The 19,090-nt window shown below is 36.8% G+C and overlaps 1 protein-coding gene across 2 annotated transcripts; it reads right to left on the reverse strand.

Annotated features, from left to right (window-relative positions):
* Nucleotides 1–927: 927 nt before the first annotated feature.
* On the reverse strand, nt 928–19,032 carry prom2 (prominin 2). Of its 2 annotated transcripts, none has more exons than XM_079843034.1 (24): nt 18,884–19,032; nt 18,146–18,424; nt 17,070–17,128; nt 16,191–16,396; nt 12,051–12,171; nt 11,369–11,432; nt 11,160–11,249; nt 9,610–9,806; nt 8,490–8,564; nt 7,403–7,466; nt 7,084–7,240; nt 6,795–6,947; nt 6,549–6,672; nt 6,321–6,409; nt 6,147–6,231; nt 5,915–6,058; nt 3,890–3,958; nt 3,715–3,807; nt 3,512–3,565; nt 2,737–2,817; nt 2,550–2,618; nt 2,365–2,454; nt 1,824–1,941; nt 928–1,708 (listed from the first exon to the last, which is right to left on the reverse strand). In XM_079843034.1, the coding sequence occupies exons 2-23, from the start codon at nt 18,357–18,359 to the stop codon at nt 1,825–1,827; spliced, it is 2,415 nt and encodes an 804-aa protein (XP_079699160.1). In that variant the 5' UTR covers nt 18,360–18,424; nt 18,884–19,032; the 3' UTR covers nt 928–1,708; nt 1,824. The 2 variants fall into 2 exon arrangements, with proteins under 2 accessions (XP_079699160.1, XP_079699159.1); XM_079843033.1 differs by having other exon boundaries at nt 930–1,708; nt 1,829–1,941.
* Nucleotides 19,033–19,090: the final 58 nt, after the last annotated feature.

Below are 19,090 nucleotides of genomic sequence, written 5' to 3' on the forward strand. Positions count from 1 at the left end.
ATACTTTTTGACCTTTCAGTCTGAGTTAAATCTCTTTTTTGGCTCAATTTATCTGTAAAAGAAAACATGCCTAATAATTCTGCACACCTGAATATAAGGTGATTTTCATTTCCAGCCTTCATGAACAATTATATATCACTTATACATTATTAAATACTAAACCAATAGTAGTTATTAGGATTACTGTGGTTTGGAATTGGTCAAATGTGCCTGGAAAAAAAATATGATCAGAAAATCAACGTGCCTAATAATTCTGCACTCCCTGTATATTTATTAATATATTTATTTATTTTTGCCTTTTTACATTTATTTGTATATTTATTTATGTATTTATTTATTTTTAATATTGGCAGCTTTGGAATTCCATATAGAAGAGAGTTCTTCAAAAAACAAACAACTCTGTTCTGTAGCCTTCAACATGTCAAAAATCCCTGTATTCATATAATGGCCTTGCATTATGTTTAATCATTTTTCTCATGCCCAAAACACACATAGCATGAGTGCATGTGGATTAAATGTAAAATATTTCAAGACCAGTTTCATGGCCATTCGTAGCACGTGGCTCTCTCAAGTATCTCTGGCACTTGCTAATCCAAATGCTAAGTACTAGCCATAATATCGAGCAATTGTATGGTATGCTTTTAAATGTTAACCTTTTATATTTTGAAAGGTACTATACGATCAATTTACTGAATATTTGATCCTGTTGTCTGTGTTTTTTTTGTCTCCTAAGCAGCACAGGTATGTGTGGAATGCATGTTTCGCTGCTCTAGTACTTCACCCTGATTGGCGCACTGTTGTAATGGCAGCGCCGCAAGGCCTCGGTCACAGGATGTAGGGTGGACTGACTGGGGGGAGGGTTTCTAGATGGGTTGGCTAGACAGAGAGTGGCAAGTGATGATTTAGTTTACACCAAACAAACAGGTTCGGCATGGTAGTGTGAGCAGCATCTTTTATTATTATTGTGATTAACACATGACAAGAAATGTTTAACAGGCCTTAGACCGTACCTAATTCCTCAATAGAACAGTCTGATAGAAATGTTGGGTCTTTTTAAATAAAATGTACAATGTCAGCAGTATATTTATAACAGCATATTTCTTATTGAAAAAAATGTCAAATAAATGTCAGTCCCAGCAGGACCTCATAAAGTGCATTTTAAAGCTTGACCTCACATTAATCCATTATAATATAAAACATATTACAGTTGTCAAAGTTGTAAAGTTGTTCTTTTCATTTAAAGTGCTGAAATCACTCAACACAAGAAATGATATGTAATACAGTCTACAGCACTAAAAGTACTACATTTTCTACATTCTTTATTGTGGAACCCCTAAATGAACATGGTGATGGTGGGAAAAATATGAGTTGGGAGGAAAATTTATATTTTAATGCTTTTGCGTTCCCCCGAGAAAATGCGTTTCAGTTCTTTGCAAGTGAACACAAAGTTTCTCAGGGAACGCAAATGTTTTGCGAAGTAATGCAAAGGCAATGACATTAAATCTTTTTTTCCATTACCATGTCCCTTTGGGGGCTCTGTATTTGTCCACCATTTTGAATTCATTGATCTGTGGGTCAGTGTGTGTAAATCAAACTTTACTGTCATTTTTATTTATGCAAGTATGTAAAAGGTGGTTGTTTCTCATTTTCCAATAATTCAGGTTTGAGATGGGCCTTTGGGAAAGGATTCATCTTGATGTGATTGTTCCTTTAAAGAGAGAAATAAGGAGACTCTTTGAATTCATCCATTACAGTAGGAAAATACGTTAAAAAAAACTTCTCATACATAATCTGCCTTCACATTTAGGAAACAAAAAAAATACCTTACTCATAAACATCTGAATACTTCATCCTGCGGTAGTACTTGGCCAGTTTAACTGAGAAAATGATGCTGGGGATCAGGAATATCATACACCAGCCCAAACTGAACCAAAAGGCATTCTGGGGAACAGACAGAACATCATTTGTTAATTGTTACGGGTTTTTTTTTTTAGATGGTAACCAATGTGCACTTAAAAGGGGAAGTCGTGGCCTAATGGTTAGAGAGTCAGACTGGTAACCCGAAAGTTTGATTCTCGATAATGGAAGGAAATGACTGAGGTGCCCTTGCGCAAGGCACCTAACCCAAAATCGCTCTCCAGGCGCCACAGCAAAATGGCTACCCACTGCTCTGGCTGTGTGTCCACAGTTTGCAGTGTGTGTGTTCACTACTCACTACTCCTAATGTGTGTGCACTTGAATGGGTTAAATGCAGAGGAAAAATTTCGAGTATGGTTTAGCATACTTGGCCTTCACATGTCACTTTCAAAAATTCATCAGCACTATAAAAAGAAAAAGACAAATTTATAAAACATGAATTCTTACCAAAGATCCCACGAGGTGTTTACAAAGAAGATCCACTGATCGGTCTACTGCAGCAGCTACAGGCCCACAACGACCCATCCTCTCTGTGATCTGACAGAATACAACACAATAATATTAATAACTATTCATATTAATAATCATTAAAATGGTTGGCACCTTGAATATGAATAAAGACAAATATATACCGTTTCATTTGCCCAGCGAGCATATGCCACAAAGATTTTAACCTGACAGTCTATGAATAACATGCTCTCCTGCAGAAAAGAAGCGACAATTATTATTTTAATAGCAACCCTGTCGATTGCTTCATCATTGTACATGCAGTATCCTGGCAGATGATTTAGTTAAATATAGCATTGATTTTGAACTCACACGTTTCACTATTTGTGATATGTTGTAGTTCAGGACGTCCTGAGCAAAACCAACTTTTTTGAGAACATTCTCCACAGTTGCCTATAAAATGAATGAAGGGGAAAAATGTGAAGATTCTGTAAGTTTAAATTGTTAAAAATTATGTACATTGTTAAAGTCAGAACAAAGAATTTTGTGGAATTTGAGTTTTGTTTAGTACTCATCATTATACGCTACCAATAAGAGGATTGTGGTTGGTAAGATTTTTTTATGTTTTTTGAAAGAATTCTCTTATGCTCACCAAGGCTGCATTTATTTGATTAAAAATATAGTAAAAATTGTGACATATTATTACAATTTAAAGTAACTGTTTTCAATATTCTAAAATGTACCGGTAATTTATTCCTGTGAATACATTTCTTATTATTATATAAATGCTGAAAAAAGTGTGGAAACCGTGAGACATTTTTTTCCACTATTCTTTGGCGAATTGAAAATTCAAAAGTACAGCATTTATTTAAAATAGCAATTTTAGTAACTGTCACTTATGATCAATTTAATGCATTCTTTCTGAAAAGTATTAATTTAATAAAAAAAGAAAAAAGAATTGACTTTAAAACTAAAATTACCAACGCTCCCTAATGCCTCAGTAACAGTACAACAGTAATTTGCAGTAAATCATCATATTCCACGGAGTCTTTAATGAAATCCGTTTTAAATACTAATGTACTGTATTCTAGGCCGTGAGTTAGACAGATCCACTCTGGCACATATGATGACTCTAGGGTTTACTTACATTGATTTGTGATGCTACTGCGCTGAGATTATTAATGGTAGCGTTCAGCTCCAGCTGCAAAGAGGAAAAGGATGAAGGTCACAGTAAAACAAACTGATGCAAACTAGTGAAGAACACTTTGAAAATAATAATAATTTTTTCCTAATGATAATGTCACATTTAGTTGGAATTTAAAGTTGGTCTTTTTCTTTGTGTTCACACACCATCAAAGGCATAATGTTGGACGTGATCTCAGTCTGGATATCTCGTAGATCTTTAGCTTCCCCATGCAGTTGCGTAGAGATATTTGTGCTTGTCTGAAAGACACAAATAAGTGTATGTGACTCACATCGGTTGTACTCTGGAGCAGGAGGCTGTTAACAAGACTGTAAAATTCACCTGTTTACCAGCCAAGTCATCTAGACTTCCTGCTGCTGAGCTCAGATTTGTTCCTGACAAATCATTCATCTGAAATATGAAAGAATAAAATAATTCATATAGTTTTGGACAGTTTATACATAGTTTCACTGTAAATATATATATACCTTCAAGTACATTATGTAAGTATATTTTGGCATTTGAATGTTTAAACCTGTTATACTGTGCTGTTTACAACAAATACAGTATTTAGCGTGTGTGTGTGTGTGTGTGTGTGTGTGTGTGTGTGTGTGTGTGTGTGTGTGTGTGTGTGTGTGTGTGTGTGTGTGTGTGTGTGTGTGTGTGTGTGTGTGTGTGTGTGTGTGTGTGTGTGTGTGTGTGTGTGTGTGTGTGTGTGTGTGTGTGTGTGTGTGTGTGTGTGTGTGTGTGTGTGTGTGTGTGTGTGTGTGTGTGTGTGTGTGTGTGTGTGTGTGTGTGTGAAAGCAAGGACACCCTATTGAATTATAGGGTTTTATGTACAAGGACATAATAAAATATAATCTTGTCCTTGGCAGGTCTTAAAAATAAATAAATACAACCTCAGAAGAACAACAACACATGACATATTACACTGTGTCAAACTAAGTACACCCTTACTGCTTCCATAGGAATTAAGAGGGTAAGTAGAAGTCAGGTAATCAAATGTCTTTGATTAATTGATCATCAGCAAATGTGATCACCAAAAAGCAGAAGTTTTGCCAGTTTGCTGGTCTGGAGCGTCCAGGTGTGTGTTAACACAATGCCAAGGAGGAAAGGCATCAGCAATGATCTTAGAGAAGCAATTGTTGCTGCCATCAATTTGAAGTCCATTATTCTACAGTAAGGTAAGATTATTCACAAGTGGAAAACATTCAAGACAGTTGCCAATCTTCGCAGGAATGGACGTCACAGCAAATTCACCCCAAGCTCAGACGGCGCAATGCTCGGAGAAAAAACTAAACACCTAAGAACTACTCACCTCAGTTACCATGTTAAATATTAAAGTTCATGGCAGTACAATAAGAAAAAGACAGGACAAGTATGGCATGGGGTTACCAGGAGGAAGCCTCTTTTTTTATAAAAACAACATTGCAAAGTTCCATCTGAACAAACTACAAGACTTCTGGAACAATGGCCTTTGGACAGATGAGACCAAAGTGGAGATGTTTGGCCATTATGCACAGCACCAAGTTAGGCGAAAACTAAACACAGCATAACAGCACAAACACTTTTTACCAACTTACCAAATTGAGGATTTTTGGCTTGTTTTGCAACGGGAACTGGGCACCTTGCAGTCATTGAGTCTAACATTAACTTCTCTCTATATAGAGTCAAATGTGAGCCCATCTGTCCGACAGCTAAAGCTTGACCAAAATGGAGTCATGCAACAGGACAATGATCCCAAGCACACCAGCAAATCTACAACAGAATGGCTGAAAAAAGAACCGAATCAAGGTGTCGCACTGGCCCAGTCAAAATCCACACCTCAACCCATCTGAAATCTTGCGACGGGACCTTAAGAGAGCTGTGCATAAACAAATGCTCACAAACCTCAATGAACTGAAGCAAAGTTGTAAAGAAGAATGGGCCAAAATTCCTCCAGAACGATGTGAGAGGCTGATACTGTCATACAAAAAATGATTCCTTCAATTAATGGCTCTACAAGCAATTGAATCATAGGGTGTTCTTGTCACCCATGGCTTTTCCATTTTGGCTTTATTTTTGTTAAATTAATAATGACACGTTTTTAATATGTCATTTGTTGTTGTTGTTCATTTTAGGTTGTATTTACCTCATTTTAAGACCTGCTTACGACCAGATGATTTGTATTATGTTCTGATACGTAAAACTCTAAAGGGTGTCCTTTCTTTTTCACATGACTGTATGTATATATAGTCATGCATGCATATATTTTTGACAGATTTTTTTTTTCTCCGGATAATGCTCAATAAAAAGAAAGGTATATGTACCCTTTACTTCACAAACAATATGCGCTAGTCTCCATTTGAGTATGAACTGTATGTTTACCTGCTGTGTAATGTTGCCGAAGTTCATAGTGCTGGCACTGCCAGAGAAGTTGTGTAGCTGAGACTTTACCTCCGGACTGAGGACAGTGATGTTTGATATGTTGATATTTGCATCCTCAAAGGACTGATAAATCTGCTTTTCGTACTATTGAGAAAATCAGACAGTTGAGTAATTAGTGTCCAATAAGTGATGCATCGGCTTAAGTGATGCATCTGTAAAAAAAAATTCTCACCTTTGAAACATTTAACATATTATTTAGGTTGAATAACTCATTCAGATGCAATGTGGTCCACAAGGGCATATTCTTTTGACAGTCACTAGAAATAGAAAAGTTGATTTATTGATTTATATTGGACAAATTATGCAAATATGACAGCCATCAGTCGTGCTGCTTCATAAGATGTACCTGTACACATTAGCAATAGTCAGGTTTGTTTTCAAATTCAGAATCTTGGACAGGTCGAACCCTTGAATCAGCCCTGGAGTGTCAATAACCTAGGAAACACAATGATTGATTACTGGCAATGTTACAGCAAAATTTACATTTGCTGGAAACTACCAGAGACGGTTAACTCCTGGCAACTTATTAAAAGTCATACGTTTGAACACAATGAGTTAACGTTTCTGGAATTACCTGGATGAGTTCCTTGTTCTGCCACGGTTTACAGACCAGGGTGTAGGTATTACCCCCCACTATGAAAAGTATCAACACCACTAACATGAAGATCCAGGAGAACAGGAAGCTAAAACCTACTCCTCTAAATTGACACAAGAGGAAGTAAGTGTCATTTTTTTGCACTATATATAACAATACAACAATTGCAGGCTGACAACAGTTTTCTGTTTCACAAACACAAATCCGAGAGGACTTTGTACTCACGCCATGAAGAAAATTCCTCCACAGTTGGATGTGCCGGAGCGTTCAGTGGGATTGTCTTTAGCATTTAGTCCAACTGTACCCAGCAGCAGACCCAGAAAATTACAGATCACCACCAGCAAAATCAGACAGCTCAGGACCAATCCAACAGCCCGGCTACACACACACACACACAAAGTTTATTTTTCACTTTGATATTATTTTAAATGTTAAAATTCAAATATATTTGATTAAAATGTATTTAAAAAAAAACTGAATCATGGAAATAGTAATACAAAATTTGTTTAAGTACCTGATTTGACTTGATCTCTCTATCTCAGGAGAATATCTCGAGATCGAATTCTGCACGTCAGTTAGTGGTCTTGAAATATCCCCCAATACATCAAGAGGAAGGCCTTTAGTCACACCTGAGATCTGTTGTTTTAAACCTTCAAGCTCAAGCAGAGCCACTTTAAAGGACACAAGACACAAGATCACTTTAACAACTAGACTGATAAGCAACTTCAAGTACATTACACTACTTAAACCCTCAGTAAACAAACTTTTATGGGAGTAGATTTTTCAGAAAGAAGCAACAAACTTGTCAAGGTCACTTAACAACACACACTTACAGGACACCATTTGTGTTGTCTCCTTTTTCACCGTTTGAGGAATACTTTCAAAAAAATCTCTCCCCTGGAAAACAAACAATGGACATTGTACAATATAGAAATCATCATAACTTTTAAATACAGTACATTCAAAAGTTTGTTAGTAAGAAAATAATACTTTTATTAAGCAAGGACACGTTACACTTCAAAAGTCACATTAAAGACATTTAGATGGTAAAACTTTACAATACAGGTGCACTAATATGCATTAATTCATGCTTAACTAATGCACAGATAATCATGAGTTAATGTATGACTCATGAAGAACTAAACCATTTATTAATGATTGATTACTGATCATATTATAACTGGAAGTTGAAATTGTGGAAATTAACATATGAATTTACACTATTAGTTAATATAATATGTTATTAGGGAATTAATACATTGTGTAATATTTAATTAATAGCAATTCATATATTACTTCATCTATTAATCATATAGAATCTTCATTAGTTGCTGATGCTGTAATCATTAATAAATGGTTTAGTTCTTCATGAGTCATACATTAACTCATGATTATTTATGCATTATAGTTAAGCATGAATTAATGCATATTACTGCACCTGTATTGTAAAGTGTTACCAAAAAGCTTCCTATTTTAAATTAATGCTGTTCTTTTTAGCTTTATATCCATCAAAGAATCCCTAAAAAAGTTTCAACAAAAATAGTAAGCAGCACAGCTGTTTTTAACTGTGATAACTCTTGAGCAGCAAATCAGCATATTAGAATGTTTTTTTTTCATTTGAACTGTACAATGTACGGTTGTATTGTACAATATACAATACAAAAGTTTGTACTGTATTTTTATGCAAATAAATGCAGCCAATCATATCGACCCTTAACTTCTGAACGGTAACGTGTGTGTGTGTGTGTGTGTGTGTGTGTGTGTGTGTGTGTGTGTGTGTGTGTGTGTGTGTGTGTGTGTGTGTGTGTGTGTGTGTGTGTGTGTGTGTGTGTGTGTGTGTGTGTGTGTGTGTGTGTGTGTGTGTGTGTGTGAGTGTAAAAATGGAAGTGAAAATGTATACCTGTGAAAAAAGGCACTAACCTTGTCTAACTGTCCAGTGACATTAGTATTTATGGCCTTGTCTACAGCAGACCTCAAATCAATCTGATCAGGAAACTACGCAAGACAAAACACATGTAAAGGTCAATATAAATTGTATTATCAGCATAACAATTGGAGTGAAAAAAATTTCAGGATGTCCCTTTTTGCTTTTACAGCCACACATTTAAATCAATGAGATATGAGTAGTTTTCATACAGTCATGTGATCTAGACATAATATGAAAACTACTTGTATTGAGTGTACACGACCTCAGTGTGTGGAGTTCATGCTAGTTTGAGTGCTTCTGTAAAAGCATGTCAAACAAATCAGCTTTTATTAAACTACTGATATGACTGTTCTGAGTGTGCATGCTTTATAATATAAAATCATATAAATTATACATGTAATATAGTCCTGTATTTTCAATTTGGTCTCAGACTGTCACTGTCAAGCATAGCAAAAAAAGTATCAATCACAGCACCACATTAAACACTAGAGGGCAGTAAAAGCTGTGTACATAAATGCCCTCTGCTGGCATCCACAGTCACAGTGATAGTGACACGTTCTTATTTTTCTCTACAACAGAAAGCCTGTATTTATGGAAATGTCTCAACCGGGAAATAGTCAGGTTTCCAAGAGAAAGAGCTTGTAAACATTGATGTGTTAACAATGACGTCTTGTGTTACTCATTGTTTGTTTCTTTGTTCCTGTGTCCCTGCCTCCCTTCAAGAACGTTTGAGCCTTTGTGTGCACAGATGACTGGTAATACAATTTGGTCCTCTGTACTGTTTAGAAAAATGCTATAGTAGTCATGTAATTTAAGCCAAAATATTTTGTGGGTTTTCTAGTAGTGCTTGTTTTTCCCAGAAGATTGACGCAGAACTCACTCTTCTCCAATCACTGGCCTGAGGCCACTGACTAGAGCTTCAAAGAATGATTGTGTAATGATACAGCCATGTTTGTGCATTTATTTGCTCTTAATGTTCAACCTGAAACTATCACAAAGCCTGAAGTGGAATCAGGATGCCACATGCTTCACTGAATATAGCCATAAGAGAATTTCCCTCCCACTGAACTTTTTACTGGTTTGTCCCCATGATGACACTGTGGTTTAGCTTACTTCAAGACTTCCATCCAATGATAGTTTGTCCAGTTCTGGCTGAAAGGTAGTGCAGTTTACACAGTCTGACATTTGCATAGTGTTATTAATCCGCTGCCTCACTGCTGATAAATTAGCTTGCAATGCATCCACCTTTGGTTTCAACAGATCCAAGGTTTTATTAAGCTGCAGCAGTCCATTGCTGGTGCGGTTTACCACTGTAACACACATACACAAAGAACAAAACGTATTTTAAAATCAATGGATTCATTAAAGGGGTGGTAAACAACGATTTCACTATTCTAACTTTAGCTAGCGTGTAATGTTGCTGCTTGAGCATAAACAACATCTGCAAAGTTACAACGTTCAAAGTTTAAAGCAAAGGGAGATATTTGCTTTTAAAGAAATCAGTTTCTAAGAACTACAGCAAACGGCCAGTAGGCGACTACACACATTCCTCCAGGGTTGGTGACATCAACAGGCTCAATATTTACATAAACCCCTCCTCCGAGAATATTAAATAAGGGGGGGTGAGGCCATTTCACGGAGGACAACACAAACTTCCACAAACTTCGCGAGTTCAATACAGGATATGCACAACGGCTTGACCTGAAAGCTGGATTTACAAACAGAAGCTGTTTACGGGCCACAACCTGTAAGTCTGATTTATTTTTCATCGATGTGTTTTCCTGTAATAGGTTGTAGCAAGGAAGTAAACAGATGACAGCGCTGTTCTGCAAACCAGTCTGTTAAATGCTCATTCATACTTAACGTTATCCGACGAACACCTAACGTTACAAACACTAACGTTAAAATCTCAACAGCGAACCTGGCATTAGTGTAAATGATTATTTGATTAGAGCTTTTATGTATTGTTTATCTACAGGCTTGCTAAACATGCTTCTGTGTGTGATTTGGCTAACTTACTAGTTAAAGCCAGTGCTTAGTGTTCGTTTTGGGTTAACGTTAGTTCTTGCGACAGATATTTGGCTATAATCGTTCTAAAAATACAAAAGTTAAAGTGCCATTCAGTAGCGATCACTATAGATTCGCAGTCTTTACTCTTGAGGACTGAACAGGTTCTGCTCGATCATCTTCACTCAAATGTTCTGGGTCTGATTCGAGCTCATATGGTTTTATTGACGCCGTTGTTTCTAATACTGAACAGCCTCCGGTAAGGGGCGTGACGTTTCCGACGTGCACTGCGGTTAGCGAATCACAACACACTGGGCCAGCTAACCAATCAGAGCCCACTGCGTATTTTTGAGGGACTGGCTTCATACAACCCGGAAAGCATCAGACCGTTTTACAAGGAGGGACAGAGCAGTGTAGAATAAAGGTCAAATATATGAAAAATAAGGCAATTTTTTTTTAAACGAGGCATGAACACATGTTACAGTGCACCCCACAAACACAGCCAAGCCTTCAAAAGAATGTGTTTTACCACCCCTTTAATGCTGTAAAGTTCAGTCAAGAAGCGCAGGCTTGTTCATGGAGCGAGTTTCCTAAAGAAAGGGACTGTGGTGGGTGGACTGCTGTTTCATTTGTGTCTACATGCATACTGTACATACCGTCAGCTATTTCAGTAATGGAGTTAAATGCCGGGTCGAGGGAAACTTTAAGACCATTCTGGATCGCTTTGCCAAGCAAAGGCCCTATTTCTATAAGATTAAAACATGCAGGAATTCAGTGTGAGAAATATATATATTTTTTTTTAAATAATTGGCAATACAGCCATAATTTTTACATTGCCCTAAGCTCCTATTAATTCCTGACATACCATTTAAGTTGTATTCGACCTTATCCACAGTATTAGTGCTCTCATTCGTCACTTGTTGGATTTGCTGTTGAGGAATAAAGAGTATAACATTTCCATTATGTATCAGTTGCATTCAGTTCAATTCAGCATTGTTGTATATTCTAGAAATGGAAAAAATAAGGCTTTTATTCAGCAAGAAAACGTTACATTAATCAAAAGTGAAAGTAAAGATATTTATAATGTTACAAAAGATTTCTATTTAAAATAAACAAGGTTCTTCTGAACTTTCTACCAATCAAAGAATCCTAAAAAAAAGGCATCACTGTTTCCATAAAAATATTATACAGCACAACTGTTTTCAACATTGATAATAATAAGAAATGTTACTTGTTAAATGTCACACCAAATCAGCGTATTGACCGAAGACTGGATTAATGGCTGCTGAAAATTCAGCTTTGCCTTCACAGGAATAAATTCCATTTTAAATTATATTAAAAATAGAAAATGGTTATTTTTAATTGTAATAGTATTGTACAATATTACTGTTTTTACTATCAAATTGATGTCAAATTGAATCAAAAGCCTTGGTGAGCATAAGAGACTTTCAAAAACATTACCTTTTGAAAGGTAGTGTATTAAGTTAATGTGTGACATATAACATGTTTTCATACAACATTTCACTTCTTCCTTCTGAGTGGTGTACCTCAGGAACAGTAGTAATGTAGCTTTTGAGATTCTCCAAGATGTCTGTGAGTTCTTTGGAGCCACGCATCACAGTCTCTGTTGTGTATGTACTGCTCAGGAACATGCAAACGTTCCCTGCCCTGCACAACAATTCATATTAATTTAACATACTGATATACATTCACCAGCCACTTTATTAGGTACACCTTGCTAGAACCGGCTTGCCTTCAGAACTGCCTTCATTTTGAACTTGACTTGTAGTTTGAGGACGACTTCTGGAGTAGAGATAGACAATGTATGTACCACCACTTCATGTGCTAGACAGTGTTGGGGAAAGTTACTTTGAAAAGTAATGCATTACAATATTGCATTACTCCCTTAAAAAGTAACTAATTACATTACTTAGTTACTTTTTAGGAAAAGTAATATGTTACTTTTTTCACCTGGGCTGGGCTTGTTTTTTTATGACAATTTTTTTTATTTTGGGGCAAATGTAACACTCTTTCTTCAGCAATAAAAACAAAAAAATCGAAAGTAATTTTTGCTTATGGTTCAATTAAATCATCGAAGGTCAGCAGCAAGTACATTGGTAAATAAAGTGAGGTTAAATGCATAAAAATATTTATTTGATTTAGCATATTTAATTATTGGAGGTTTGCATAGTATTCTGATTTTGCATTTCACTGTTTTTATTCATTTTTGAGGAACACAATATTTTTTTTGTGCAAGTGAGATTAGTAAGGATTAGTTTACACACAACGCCTTTGCACTTCTGATTTTTCTCAACATTGGGACAAGAGATTTGTCAGTCAATAAATGCGAAAACAAAGTTACCTGCATTACTTATTTGAAAAAGTAACTCAGATATTTTGTTGTACAATTTAAAAGTAATGCGTTACTTTACTAGTTACTTGAAAAAGTAATCCGATTATGTTACGTAATGCGTTAACCCCAACACTAGTGCTAGACTTAGCATTATACAATTTAAAACGATTCACAGAGCTCATCTCTCAAAGACAAAACGTTCTAAAATATATCCCAATGTTTCAGATCTGTGTGATAAATGTCAACTTTTACCATGTAACCTTAGCCATATGTTTGTATTTTGTCCCAAGTTGCAAAACTGTTGGAATTTTTTCTTTAAATTGTTTATGATGTCCTAGGGTCAAGTTAGTTGTTTGCCCTTTGATTGCAGTCTTTGGTGTTTCTTCTCTGTGTCAGCCTTTGAACCGTAGGCAGGCTGACTCCGTGGCTTTTGCATCTCTTCTTGCTATAGGCACAGAATACTGTTATCTTGGACCTCCCCACAGCCCCCTTCTATTTCAGTCTGTCTCAAAGATTTGGCCTTTTGTTACTTGAAAAAATAAAGTACAATATCAGAGGTAGGGGGGAATCTTTTTTTTTTTTTAAAGGGCAACAATTTATTACAACCCCAAATCAGAAAAAGTTTAGACAGTATGGAAAACGCAAAAAAAAAGAAAAAGAAGTGATTTCTAAATTTACTTTGACTTGTATTTCATTGCAGACAATATGAACAAAAAATATTTCATGTTTTGTCTGGTCAACTTCATGTCATTTGTAAATATGCATCCTTTCCTGTCATTCAGACCTGCAACACATTTCAAAAAAAGTTGGGACAGTAAAGCATTTACCACTTTGTAATGTTGCCATTCCTTTACACAACACTTAAAAGACGTTTAGGGACTGAAGACACCAAGTGATGAAGTGTTTCAGGTGTAATTTTGTCCCATTCTTCCTGCAAACAAGTCTTAAGGTGGGCAACAGTACAGGGTCTTCGTTGTCGCATTTTGGGCTTCAAAATGCGCCACACATTCTCTATTGGAGACAGGTCGGGACTGCAGGCAGGCCAGTCAAGTTACCGTACCCTCTTTCCCCGCAGCCAGGACTTTGTAATGTGTGCAGAATGTGGTTTTGCATTGTCTTGTTGAAATATGCATGGACGTCCCTGGAAAAGATGTCTTCTTGAAGGCAGCATATTATGCTCCAAAATCTCTATGCACTTTTCAGCATTAATGGTGCCTTCACAGAAGTGCAAGTTACCTTTGCCAAGGGCACTGACACAACCCCATACCATGACAGACCCTGGCTTTTGGACTTGTTGCTGGTAACAGTCTGGATGATCCTTTTCTTCTTTGGTCCGGAGCACACGGCGTCCATTCCTTCCAAAAAATACCTCAAATACTGATTCATCTGACCACAGTACAGGTTTCCACTGTGTGATGGTCCATCCCAGATGCCTCCGAGCCCAGAGAAGTCGACGGCGCTTCTGGACACTGTTAACATAGGGCTTCCTTTTGGCACAGTAGTTTTAACTGGCATTTGTGGATGTAACTACGTATTGTGGTACTTGACAAAGGTTTGCCAAAGTAGTCCTGAGCCCATGTGGTGATATCGCTTATAAATGAATGACGATTCTTGATGCAGTGCCGCCTGAGGGATCGGAGATCACGGTTGTTCAGCTTAGGCTTGCGCCCTTGTCCTTTACGCACTGAAATTCCTCCAGATTCCTTGAATCTTTTAATTATGTTATGCACTGTTGAATGTGAAATATCCAAATATCTTCCTATCTTTCTTTGAGGAACATTATTTTTAAACATTTCAATAATTTTCTCACGTATTTGTTGGCAAACTGGCGATCCTCGACCCATCTTTGCTCCTAAAGGATTAGACCTTTCTTGGATGCTGCTTTTGTACCAAATCATAATTACAATCACCTGTTGACATCACCTCTTTCAAATCACATCATTATTTAACCATTTTACCTCATTACTAGCCCTAAATTGCTCCTGTCCCAACTTTTTTTGAAATGTGTTGCAGGTCTGAATGACAGGAAAGGATGCTGAAGTTGACCAGACAAAACATGAAATATTTTTTGTTCATATTGTCTGCAATGAAATACAAGTCAAAGTAAATTTAGAAATCACTTCTTTTTCTTTTTTTTTGCGTTTTCCATACTGTCCCAACTTTTTCTGATTTGGGGTTGTACATTATTTGATGATTTACAAGCCTTAGATGTGGATTGAGTGGAGGTGTATGTATGTATGTGTGTGTATATATTTCCCTTTTCTTAGTTCCTTTTCTTCTCTTCTATGTATGTGGGGACTGGGTTGAGCTGTACATGGTGGGTGGGATGATATAAAATGTAAAAATACAATCTGCAACAATAAAAATTCTATGACAAAAAAAGAAAAAAAGAACTGCCTTACTTTTTCGTGTCAGATTCAACAAGGTGCTTAAAACACGGACCCCAACCCACTCTGGCCAATATGCACATACTCAGATGCTACACCACCGCTTTTAAACGATGCTCAATTGGTACTAAACGGCCCAAAGTGTGGCAAGAGAATATCCCCCACACCACCAGCAGTCTGAACCATTGATAACGGAAAGGATGGATCCATGCTTTCATGTTGTTTACGACAAATTCTGACCCATCTGAATGCTGCAGCAAAAATCAACTCATCAGACCAGGCAACGGTTTTACAATCTTCTATTGTCCAATGTTGGTGAGCCCGTGCGAATTGAAGCCTCAGTTTCCTGTTCTTAGCTGAGAGGAGTGACACCCGGTGTGTTCTTCTGCTGCTGTAGCCCATCTGAACCTCTTCAGAGATGCTCTTCTGCAGACCTTGGTTGTAACGAGTGCTTATTTGAGTTACTGTTGCCTTTCTATCAGCTTGAACCAGTCTAGCCATTCTCCTCCGGCATCAACAAGGCATTTTCGCCCAAAGAACTGCCGCTCACTGGATATTTTCTCTTTTTCGGACCGTTCTTTGTAAACCCTAGACATGGTTTTGTAAACCCCAAAAATCCCAGTAGATCAGCTGTTTCTGAAAAACAATCTGGCTAGAACAACTATGCCATGTTTCAAAGTCACTTAAATCACCTTTCTTCCCCATTCTGATGCTCAGTTTGAATTTCAACAGATCATCCTGACTATGCCTAAAGGCAAGTTGAAACCATGTGATTGGCTGATTAGATATTTGCGTTAACAAGCAGTTGAACAGGTGTACCTAATAAAGTGGCCGGTGAGTGTATAGCCTATTACATAAAATACATGATAATATATACCAGTAACATAAAAAAACATTAAGCGTTTGTCTCAAGATCACTTAATGTTAAAATTGAAATTGGTGCTCACAGAATTAGTACAGTGATGAGTAATGTGGAGCAGTAAAAGCTTCTTCTCTTGCAGCTGATGTTCGTTTTCTGCTTCTGGTGCATGCGGCCCCCGCAGTTACCACAGCAACGACAGCAGGCGAAGAATAGGCCAATTAGAGGCATCAAGACAATGTAGAGGATCCCAATGGCCACACAGACCAGGAAACCTATCTCATATTGCAAAACCTAGCCATAAGTGAAAGAGGTTAGACAGGTTGGTTAATGTGGGGGTATGACTCCAAGCTACTTAAGCTATATTGAGCAGTAAAGATGAGATTGATAAAAATAAAAAAAACTCGATGACATCAAACAGGTGTATACGTATGGGTACTCGTAGTGTGTACCCAAAACATGTCTGATGGTGTGATCAAATCAGTCATCGAAACTGACAAATAGTGAGTGTTTACACAACAAAATATAGCTGTCGGCATCATTTACTTTAAAAAAAAAAATCCTGAGAAACCTGTCCCAGCGCACATATTTATAGACATTAAATGAGAATTTATAATAATAAGCCAAAGACTAACAAGTCACACCTTTTGTTCTCCACTAAAACAAACAGAATATATCATATAAGATATATATAAAATTATTTTGTAGCCATTACATCACAAACAATGCTCCGAAAGGGCTTCTCTCTCCTGAATGAGAATAGACCTCCTAAAATAGTAATTAGTTATGTGGTCTGACCACCTATAATAAAAAAAGAAAGCCCAGAAGTACATATTGTTCTACATAGGAAAGTAAAATATCTATTGCATACATCTGAATAAGGTGTTATTTACTGAAATAACTGGTGTTATTGTAAACTGGTGTTTACTGGTGTTATTTTTACATGAAGGTCTGACCCATTACATACCTCTTTAATCGTATCCGTTTGTATGGTTTTGCTGCCTTTTATCATTCCAACCAGCAGATCTACAGGGAAAAATTGTCAAAACATTGTACATTTCTGTTTAATATTCATTTACACAACATATAATCAGTGTTCGAGCATTGTGCTTTGAGAGTCCACAGTGATGAAGTGCCAATGTCAAAGCTCTAGCAACTCTCTGTTTAAAATTAACACAATTTTGCATACTTAATTTCCTGGGGGGGGGGGGGTTTTAGCTGTTGATGTCAGCTAGTAGGTAACTAGGTATTATAATATAATACTTAACTAGAGTCAAAGTATAAAAGTAGACTTGGCACAATAAAACTCTATTGATGGGTGATGATGAATAGACATGTGTCATTGTAACATGAACTTTCCATGAGGTTTCTATGGAGTAATAGTTTCTATCAAGTAATTCTATGAAGTGATGCTTCATTATATTGTTAGAATAAAAATAATTCTGTGAAAGGGATGTATTAGAAGTGTGTGTTTGATCCTATAATCATAGATCAAAGAGACATTGTTAACATTTTATGAACAGTTTTTAACTTTATGAGGTCATGCGACATTAAAAGTAATTTTCTTTCAGCAAACAATGGGTTTGCATGTAATAATTAACTCAAAAGTTTGCCTTTTCATTCATGATCCAGACTGTGACATTCACTCTTTTTTGAGTGCATCAATAACGTATTTTTGAGGTAAACAAAGCATTTGGAATGGGGAGGGGTTATCACTCAAATCCCGTAGAAATTTGCATGGTTATTTGCACAGTGTTTTTTGCTTCTGACAATTAACTGAGTGCATTTATCCCACCTGAATGAGCACCATCTAACCATGTGCATCAACCCAGCCTATTAACTCCTCTAATGAGTCTAATACAGCCATTACACTCTCAAAAGTCTGATTCATCTGTGCCACACATAGCATCTTGTTTGCATATAACCCACTGGTAACCAAACTGGCAATGACAGATTACTCAACACCCAAAAAAAACATTTTCTGTTTGTACCGAATACGCCTTTGTCAAACACGTAGATCAAAACTAAATAACATGAACTCACCTTTAGGGAATGGATTGGGCTGGACAGAACTCAGGAATGAATTTACAATTGGAGACATAAAGGCACTGTTGAAGGTCAGCTGGGTAGGTTTTTCATTTGGATTTTGTATCTCTATTCTTATCATCTCTTCAGGACAGGATGGTTGTACGCTTACAAATGTGCAGAGAAACAGCAAAACGCCACTCCAAAAAACTCCTTTCATTCTGGACCTCATGTTTTTGATCACTAGTCAGTGGGTTTTTAGGTCATGTCTCGATTCTTATGGGCATCAGACGTCACCTATAAGATGGAAAAGGTCAATCAAAAAGTAGTCTATTCACAAAAAGCTTCTTTAGAACATAAAAAGTCATCATAAACATGATAATTTTCTTAATTACAGCAACTATTGTAATAGGTAGATGAAGGGCAGCGTATGCCAGCTGTACTGTATCCTCCTTGCTTAAGTATAAAACAAACATTGTCAGAAATGCAAATGCTCTGAAGGCAGCACAGAATTATTTTTAGATAAATAAAATCACCTTCACCTTGTTTGTTATACAATTCCTTACATACAAACAGAAGGAGAACTCGCTCTAGACCAATTTAAATAGACATTTAAATGATAAACTGGTCAGTGTAACTGAACCGAAACTGAACTGTTTACCTAAAAACAGTAAACTGAGAACCAAGTAAAAAGAGGGAATGCTGGAAAGAGACAGGCCACACACACAAAAACCTTTAGAATAGTACTTGTTTTACCTTTCAAGTCCAGCTATTGTTGAGAGTGTTCTTCTAGTTCAGTTCAAATGAGTCTGTAGTCTAAGATCCAATGTTTTTATCCCTCTGAGAGAAACCTGATGTCAACACTGAAGTTTAGCTGCATTGAGTGAAGCAATAAAAGAATGAATGACTAAAATGGGAGGGGGGAGAGAGAGAGAGAAAGAGAGGCAGGGAGGAAGGAAGGGA

The sequence above is a fragment of the Gobio gobio genome (genome assembly GCF_949357685.1).
Source record: "Gobio gobio genome assembly, chromosome: 18".
In the NCBI taxonomy this organism is placed as follows: Eukaryota; Metazoa; Chordata; class Actinopteri; order Cypriniformes; family Gobionidae; genus Gobio; species Gobio gobio.